The 9,093-nt window shown below is 53.3% G+C and overlaps 1 protein-coding gene across 1 annotated transcript; it reads left to right on the forward strand.

Annotated features, from left to right (window-relative positions):
- Positions 1–461: 461 nt before the first annotated feature.
- NCLIV_042500 (ubiquitin-activating enzyme E1, related) lies at positions 462–9,093 on the forward strand (the record flags this gene model as incomplete). Its single annotated transcript, XM_003881167.1, has 12 exons — positions 462–615; positions 1,522–1,727; positions 2,218–3,507; positions 4,356–4,463; positions 4,668–4,754; positions 5,026–5,239; positions 5,663–5,982; positions 6,337–6,574; positions 6,974–7,311; positions 8,055–8,136; positions 8,529–8,674; positions 8,974–9,093. The coding sequence occupies 12 exons, from the start codon at positions 462–464 to the stop codon at positions 9,091–9,093; spliced, it is 3,303 nt and encodes a 1,100-aa protein (XP_003881216.1).

A 9,093-nucleotide genomic window follows, 5' to 3' on the forward strand; every position in this document is an offset into this window, starting at 1 on the left:
TCTGTTTTTTCCTGATTCCGTGCGAGTCGCGAAAGATCGCGGAAAGAAGCATGTGTGTCACCTTGTCGACTTTTTAGGGTGTATGAAGACTGCTTCGTCCTCGTGAAAACGCACGGTCGCGCGCGTTCTTCGCTTTCTTCGCGAAAAGACCAACGCGAGACACCAAAACAAAAGGGAAGAAACAAAAGGGACTCCTCCACTGGAGCACTTCTCTTTTTTCTCGCCGTCTTGTCCACAGTGCGGTCCTGAAAAGCACGCCTCTTGTCCCTTGCTGTCCTTTGTCTCTCTGCTACCAACTCCGGTATTTTCCATCTCACTGCCTCTCTCTCCTTGGCCCTCTTATTGCCTCGCTGTCTCTCCTTGCGTGACTGTGTTTCCCGAATTCCCTGTTCTCCCCCCTTGCCACTGAGGGAAAAGAAAAGTGAGACACTTTCTTCCCCGCAATTGATGCTCAAGTCACCATGGCGACAACGCAGGACAGTTCCAGCGCCGCCGCGCGTATAGACACAGACTTGTACAGCCGACAAATCGGCGCTTTCGGCCTCGAAACGATGGGAAAACTCATCACTCTACGCGTCCTCATCTCGGGACTGCGAGGCGCTGGCGCTGAATGCGGTAAGAAATCGCACTCTCCTACATATTTGTCTATACAGCTGTTCATCGACAAAGCGAACTCAGGACTACCCCGCTATGCCCACATCTATATCTATCTATATATATGAATGTCATTGTGTCTGTATTTGTGTAGGAGTCTGCACATCTGATGTGTATCGTGTGCAACGCAACGCTGAACTCTACCCTCGCATGAGAATGTGCAAGGGTGCATATATGTGTAACTAATTTGGAATATCTATATCTATATCTATATATATATATATATATATAATATAGGTATATGTATATATATATACGTATGTATATATGTTGAAGGGGTGACCATATATATATATATATATGTCTATGTAGAAGCTTGGATACCTATAAACACGTATATGCGCATGTATATACGTGTAAGTTTACACGTATATACATGCGCATATGCATCCATGAATATGCATGCATGCATGGCTTTTTTGTAGAGGCGAGAGGAGGTGGGGCCCAGTGCGGAAGGCGTCCCTGACTCGAGCCTTTTCGTCGCTTGGGAAACCAGGAGCCGTGCATCTCCTTGAAAGGCCCTCGGTCGCCACTTTTCAAACTCTCGCATGCATTCCCCGATAGTCGGGCGTCTCCTCTGTCGACACGCATGCAGTGCGTTATCTTGTGGAAATGCATTCTCTACACATGGGCACTGATCTATACACAAACACATGCACATACTCATGTACATTTACTCCTCAGACTTCTCTATACTTCTGACATGCTTCTCTATGTAACTCTCACTGTACAGACGTCTCTACATGTTCGTGTACACGCTTCTATCTCTCTCTCTCTCTCTATATATATATATATATGTATATATATGTATATATGTATACGTGTGTATATTTGGGGTGAGCCTTGGCGTTGTTCTGTTTTTTTCAGCGAAGAACTTGATCTTGGCGGGGCCCAACACCGTGGTCCTTCACGACCCTGCGCCGTGCGAAATGCGAGATCTGGGGAGCAACTTTTGCCTCACCGAGGCGCACGTGCAAAAGAGGCTGAGTCGAGCAGAAGCCTGCAAAAACGACTTGGCCGAACTCAACCAATATGTCACTGTCGAGGTTCTGCCTGACGCCAAACTCACAGAGGTACCGGACACACGCCTGCGCGAGAGGCGGACGATCTCTGTTCAAAGGATCCTTCGACACAGAAAACCGAACGATGCGCTTTTTCAAGCGGCACAGGCCGTCGAAAGCGGGAGAGAGAGAGACGCAAAAAAGGCCCATCGGGGGGAGACGTCCGAGCTGCATGCGCGTCGAGGATTTCAACATGGACGCAGACACTCCGAACGGCTTTTTCGTTCATAAACGCACATGTGGAGCGGTATACACAGCGGTGTGCGTAGACATTCGTCTACATGTTTATAAACATCTTCATTTCGACGTGAACAGATGTGTCTCTTTTTCTGGCATCTCCACTTTTGCTTCTCCGTGGATGTGGCGGTGTCCCCTTCCGGCGCACAGAACTGCCTGAAGCATCTCCTCCTAGATAGGCAGAGACGGAGGGCGTTGCCGTGCATCGTTAGAAACCGCGTCCGTTCCGCTTGCAGCTTGCGTTCGAAGACTGCGTGTTTTTCAGGAAATCGTGGCGCGCTTCGACGTGGTGATTGTGACGGAGGCCGGGAACGAGGAGCTGAAGCTCTACAACAGGTTCTGTCGCGCGGCGCCTCGGCCGGTCGGTTTTGTGGCGACGAATGTGTTTGGCCTGGCGGCGTCGATCTTTGTGGATTTTGGCGAGCGGTTCGTGTGTCTAGACAGCGACGGGGAAGAGCCGAAGGAGGTGATTGTCGCGGGCATTACTCACGAGCGCGCGGCGACAGTCCACACACACACGGACAAGTTGCTGCCTTTCCAGGAAGGCGACTTTGTTGTGTTTCGCGAAGTGCAAGGCATGGAGGAAATCAACGATCTGCCGCCGATGCCGATTCGCGTGACGGGGAAACACAGCTTCCAGATCGGCGACACCTCAGCCTTCTCGCCGTACGCCTCTGGAGGGATTGCTCGTCAAGTGAAGATGCCCAAGACGATCCCTTTCAAGTCCTACGAGGCGGCGTGCCGCGCGCCGGTTGCAGATGGCGAGGCGATGCTGATTGTCCCCGACTTGGGAAAGTTCGGGAGGTCGGAGCAGCTGCATCTGGCCTTCCAGGCAGTGCTGAACTTCCGGGATCAGAGCGGAAACGACGCGCTTCCCCATCCGCTCGACGCCGCGCGCGCGGGTCTCCACCGGCAAGCTGTGGCGGCGTGCGTCGCGGAGGCGAAGCGCCTGAACGAGGAGGCGCGGCTTCGCGCAGAAGAGGAAGGGAAGAAAGGGGACCACGGCGAGAAGGGCATTGTTTTCGTCGATGAGGTCGACGAGAAAATCGTGTCAAACGTCGCAGCCTTCGCGCAGTGCGAGATCTCGCCGATGGCTGCCTTTGTCGGCGGCGTCGTTGCACAAGAAGTCGTCAAGTTCACTGGAAAGTACACCCCTCTCCGCGGTTTCCTGTACATGGACGCCTTCGAGACGTTCCTCCCGCCCGAGGCGAAGGCGGCGATTGTCCAGGACACGAAGAACGTTGCGAGCTTCTCGCTCCAGAGCCGCTACGCAGACCAAGTCGCCCTCTTCGGCCCGGAGTTCCAAAACCACCTCGGCCGCATGCACGCATTCGTCGTCGGCGCAGGCGCTCTCGGATGCGAACTCTTGAAAAGCCTGGCCCTCATGGGCTGCGGATGCGGCCCAGAGAAGGAGGGGAAAATCACCGTCACCGACATGGACCGAATCGAGGTCTCAAACCTCAATCGCCAGTTCCTCTTCCGCAGAGAACACGTCGGAAAAGCGAAGAGCGTGACTGCAGCCGCCTCAGCGCGAGCTATGAATCCGGATCTACAGGTGAGAGAGTCGCCGTCCCTACGTCAAAAAGCGGCGCTCCCCTCGGGGTTTCCACCTCCCTATACACTGCAAACATAAATATACATATATATATATATGTATATATATATGTATATATATATATATATATATATATACGTATATCCATGCAGCTCTGATGTGGACAAGTTGCGTCGTTGCAAGGAAGTCGTATGTTGAATTTCACAGTGCAAAATCGTATGTTGAACTCGAGTGGAAGGGCGCGTGCAGACGCAAATCTTTTTGGACGCAGAGCCCGCCAGGCATCCAGTTCTCGTTCAAAAAGTCGCGAGGCTCTCGCGCGGAGGCACTTGAAGCTTGCCGTCACACACACACAAACGCGCAGCCAAACGGTCACCCTCGTTTTTCATATAGATAGATAGATACATATATGTATGTATACATCGGCAGATATGTGTGCGTGTATATATCCTTATGTGGCGAGATTGAGAGAGAGATTGAGGGGAATGAATGGATGCACAGAGATTGAGGTAAACGGACGCACCAGAGTAGATGGATGTAGCCTCAAGGGAGAACAAAGGTGGGTTCTGTGGGTGATGGAGCGGTTTCAGCAGATCGAAAGTTTGAGTTCCTTTTGCGGGTCGTCCCCGTGCAGGGGGCGGGGCGAGAAGGAGGCGTGTGTCAAAGAGAAGGGATGTTTTTAGCCGGGACGTTAGTGGCTAAAACAGATAACCGAGTAGCAACGTAGATGCGCAGGTGGACGTAATTATAATCCCTGTACGGTTTGTACGTACTTGACTCCTCAGTTGCGTGCCCATGACAGCTTTGCAAAGCTGCTCCCCGTTCTGTGTCTGTTCCTTTGCCTGCAGATTGTCGCTCTGGAGGATCGCATGGGCGTCGAGACGGAGGCGACAGTCTTCACAGACGATTTCTGGCAAGGCCAGCAAATCATCATCAATGCTCTCGACAACATCCAGGTGAGAACTGCGCCGGATTTCTCGTCCACTTTCCTCCGCTGTCCAGCGTCTTTTTTGGGTTTCGAGACACTCGGGCACAGGGCTCGCGTGTCTCGAAACCAGTACAGCGAGCGCCGCGTCTCTCTTTCCCTTTCAACTGGCTGCGGAAAGAGGAAACGCGTGAAAACTGGCGACTCTCTGTTTCGTTTGTGCGGAACTTTGCAGACTCGACAGTATGTGGACGGCCGGTGCGTGTGGTTCGGCTTGCCGCTCCTGGAGAGCGGCACGCTCGGAACAAAGGGCAACGTCCAGGTACGCTCTCTCGCGTCTTTTCCTGCCTCTGAAAGCTTTCCTCGCATCCTCACTTTGCAGCGCGTCCGTCGCCAGTGTTTCTCTCTCTTTTTCTTACCTGTTGCGCGGCTCTTCTCTGTGTATCCTTTTCATGCTTTAAGGACCGTTCTCTCGATCGCTTTGACGTTGTAAGGTGCGCGTCTCTCCGCGTCGGTGCTTTCCGGCCTTTCTCTGCACATCTCTCTGCTGCCGTGGCCTCGTTTTTTTGTGCTGTCCCCCGCTCTGTCTCCAGGTCGTGTTGCCCTCGTTGACGCAGTGCTACTCCGACAGCGCCGATCCGCCTGAGGACTCGATTCCCCTCTGCACGTTGCGCCACTTCCCGCATGCAATCGAGCACACCATCGAGTGGGCCCGCGACTGCTTCCAAGGCGTCTTTTGCGACGCTGTCGGCGAGCCGAACAAATTCAGAGAAAACCCCGAAAAGTACCTCGAACGCCTCAGAGGAGGTCAGAGCTCACACGGGCAATCTTTCAGAACAACCTCTTCCGCAAACAGCCACACATACACCTCCAGAGACCTCTCTGTTTACACATATATAACAATTATAGAATGCAAGTAAACGTATATACATATACATATATACATATACATACATGTATATATATATACATAGTACATGTGCGGGTATTCAGTGTGGGACCCCGAGTTCTCGGATCAAGGAGGTGGGGCGCATTCCGTATATATACACATGTATAAGTACCGGTTTTAAGTATTTGGATCTCGGGATGCGAAACTGCGTGGAGTTTTTCTTTGGGGCTTGGCTGCCTTCGGGACGGTTCGGAACAAGTGTGGTGCCTTTGTTTTTTCTCCTGTGCCTCCTTTCCTCGTTTTTCACTGTCTCGCTGCGTCGACGGCTCTGGCGTCTGCAGAGGGCATTCTCTCGGTCCAGAAGGATAGACTGGAGAAGATTCGTGATCTGATCTCTCAGTGGCAAGACAAGGACACAAAAGCCTTCTCTCCGCCCTCCTTCGAGCGATGCGTCGAGAAGGCCGTTCTTCTCTTCCAAGACTTGTTCTTTAACCAGATTTCGCAGCTTCTCTACTCCTTCCCCCTCGACCACCGCACCTCTGAGGGGACTCTCTTCTGGGCTCCGCCCAAGAGGCCACCCACGCCGATTTCCTTCGACGCAAACGACCCGGCTGCGCTCGACTTTGTTGTGGCTGCCTCCAACCTCTTTGCATTCAACTTTGTAAGTTACACACGCGAAGATCGAGGCAGAAGACACGTCCGCGGAGACGGGACGAAGGAGCCTGGCCCGTCGGAACAGTCGGCTCCTCCAGCTTCGCCCGATACTCTCGCCTTCGCCTTTCTGGGCGCAGACCCTCTCTCTCCCTCCCACTCCCTGTCTCTCTCCCTCCCCCTGCGTCGCGCCAGCATTCTTCCTCTTGTCTCTCTTTGTTGTGCATGTCTTTCTGCCTACGCATCTCTATTGTTTTTCGCTCTCCCTTTCTCCCTGTTCTTCCGCTCCCGCTCGCCCGTCCTCTTACAGTTTCTCAGTGTTCGCGGTTTTCTCTTGTGTCTGTCTCTCGCATTCTTTTCTTAGGGCCTGTCCGCAGTTAGGGACAGGGCGAAGATCCAGGCGATTGCGGCGCAAGTGGCGATTCCTCAGTTCACACCCAAGAGGCTGCAGATCAACACGGACGAAACGGAGCAAAAGCCGAACGGGAATGGCGCTCAGGCTGGAGCCTCCGTCCCTGCGCCCGCCCGACTGAGTCTCTCTCTGAGCACCGAAGCGGAGGAAGAAACTGTCGCGCGCCTGGAAAAGGATCTCCTCGCCACGAGTGAGTGAACCGGCAACTGGAACCGAAAGGGAAGCAGCTGCCGGTCGTTGTCTTCACGCTGCGCAGGGACGGCCGGTGGCCTTGACTCTTTTCGGGAAACGGACAGAGCAGCCCGTGTCTCCGCAGCTGTGGCTGAGCAGCTAGGAAAACCCTGGAAGGAGAGTGCAGCAGTCGCCGCCAGGAACTTTCACATTACACTTTTTTGCCCTCACATTGCCAGTCTGTCACGTGTATCAAGAAGAGAGAGACAAAAGCGTCGTCGCGCGCCCTTACTATGTGTTTGCTCTCCCTTTCTCTCTGCGCGTTTTCCTCGTTCGCGTCTTTTCTCTTCTTTCTGTCCACGTCTCTTCCTTCTCGCGTCCATTACGCCAGTCGTTTTTAGCTGCTTTCGCCTTTCAGCGGACTTGCAGAAGATGGTTTTCGTCCCGGTGGAGTTCGAGAAGGACGACGACACGAACTTCCACATCGATCTGGTGCATGCAGCGTCGACGCTTCGAGCGCTGAACTACAAGATTCCTTGCTGCGACAGATACAAGACAAAGATCATTGCGGGTCGTATCATTCCTGCGATTGCCACCACGACGGCGATGATTACCGGCCTGGTCTCGCTGGAGCTGCTCAAGACTGTCACCTACAAACAAAGGAAGTTGGAGGATTTCAAGAACGCCTTCGTCAACCTCGCCCTGCCTCTCTGGCTCTTCAGCGAACCCATGCCTCCGAACCGAGTCGTGGACAAGGTGCGTCGACTGCATGCAAACCGTCAAAGATTTCTCTCCAGGATTCGGACACATCTTTCTCGTATTCCCACGTCTCCATCGATGTGTGTACGCTGTCTACACTCTCGCCTACCGACCCCAAACCCCGCATCTGCCTGTTCTATATGCACGTACCCATAAACACATGACTATTGAGATAGGCATACATGTAAAAACAAACACACCGGTGTATCTCTATCTATCTATCTATCTATCTATCTATCTATCTATCTATCTATCTATCTATCTATCTATCTATCTATATACATATATGAAGATAGATCCAGGTTGATATGCGGGAGTGGTCAAACGGTGAACAGAATATCGTTTAAAGTTTTTGTACGCTTTTCCGTCCTTTTTGCTTGCTCCACGAGCTGCCGCCTCGAGTCTTTCAATTCACGAAACGAGGCCAAGCGTCCTCGGGTTTCGCCGTCTCAACGGACGCCTTTCTTCGCTGTCTGCCTCGCTGGCAAAGAGACAGAGGGACTGAGCGAGAGAGAAAGACTACTCAGATGCCAGTATCATCAGGAGCGGAGTACTGGGCGTGGGGATCTTGAGTTCGTGGCGCGAGGCGAACGGAAACTGCGAGCTGCTTCTACCCCCAAGCAGCTGGACGCCCGGCGGTTCTGCGCAGGATAGCGCGACTGGGTTTTTTTCGCAAAGACAGGGGCCGTCGAGTCCCGTTTCCACACGACGCGCTCGCTTGGTGCATTTGCTCTTCTCAGGACTTTGATCCCGTTGCATGCGGTCCCATCCGTGCGATGCCCAAAGGCTTCTCCTGCTGGGACAAAATTCAAGTGGACATTCGTAGGTTTCCTGTCGACGGGAGAGTGGAAGCCGGAAAGAAAGAAGAGAGCAAAACACGAGGAGAGAGCGAAGGAAACGCAGAGAAGTGACGAGGGCGAAGAGACAAAAACTTTGTGAAGCTGCCAGACTCAGAGGGAGCGAACCCGAAAACGGGCAGGAGAGGCTCCGGGAGGGCGGCTCTCGGCTTTTTGGGGTGTCTCAGTCGGTGACAACAGATGTATCTGCATGCGCGCGGACACGCATTTCCTTTTTTTGAGCAGACCAGCGGAGGGAGATCGCAGGGATGTGAGCGAGGTGGAGGGCGCGTCGCGGAGAACGGTGCATGCATTTTGTCGAACAGACGGCGTTGCAGAGTCGAAAGTGGGGCAGTCGATGTGTGTTGCGTTTTTCAGCGGGATGCACCGTGCAGCAGCTGTGCGAGTTCCTGGAGGAGAAGTTTGACGTCGAAGTCAACATCCTGTCCGTAGGAAACTTTTGTCTCTACAACAGTTTCCTCCCCGTCCACAAGCAACAACGCTACAAAAAGTCGATTGTGCAGGTATGTCGCGCACACTCTTCTCCATCTAGATATATGCATGTGTAAATAGATGTGTGTACACCTTTATGTGTCATCTGCATGTGCAGCAAGATAGGCAGGCATCTCGGCGCCAAGAAATGGAAGGGCTTTCCATGACTCGGGCAGTCAGTTGCGCGAGACAGCGCCGTCCCAAAGGGGACTGCGAAGCCGTGTTTCCGGTGTTTGGTGTTTCCGGGGGGGGGGGGGGGTCTCTGCGTCGCCGCCAGAATGTCATTTTTTGTCGTTGACATGCCACGCGTCGGTCTCTGTCCTGTTCGCAGCTCGTCGAGGAAGTGACAAAGACGCCGAGCCAGCAATCCGTCGCGGTGGAGAGCAGTTGCAGCGCCAAGAGCGACGGTGTGGACGTGCTTCTCCCCACGATCCGTGTGCTCAACAAATGA

The sequence above is a fragment of the Neospora caninum genome, chromosome IX, assembly GCF_000208865.1.
Source record: "Neospora caninum Liverpool complete genome, chromosome IX".
Lineage (NCBI taxonomy): Eukaryota > Apicomplexa > Conoidasida > Eucoccidiorida > Sarcocystidae > Neospora > Neospora caninum.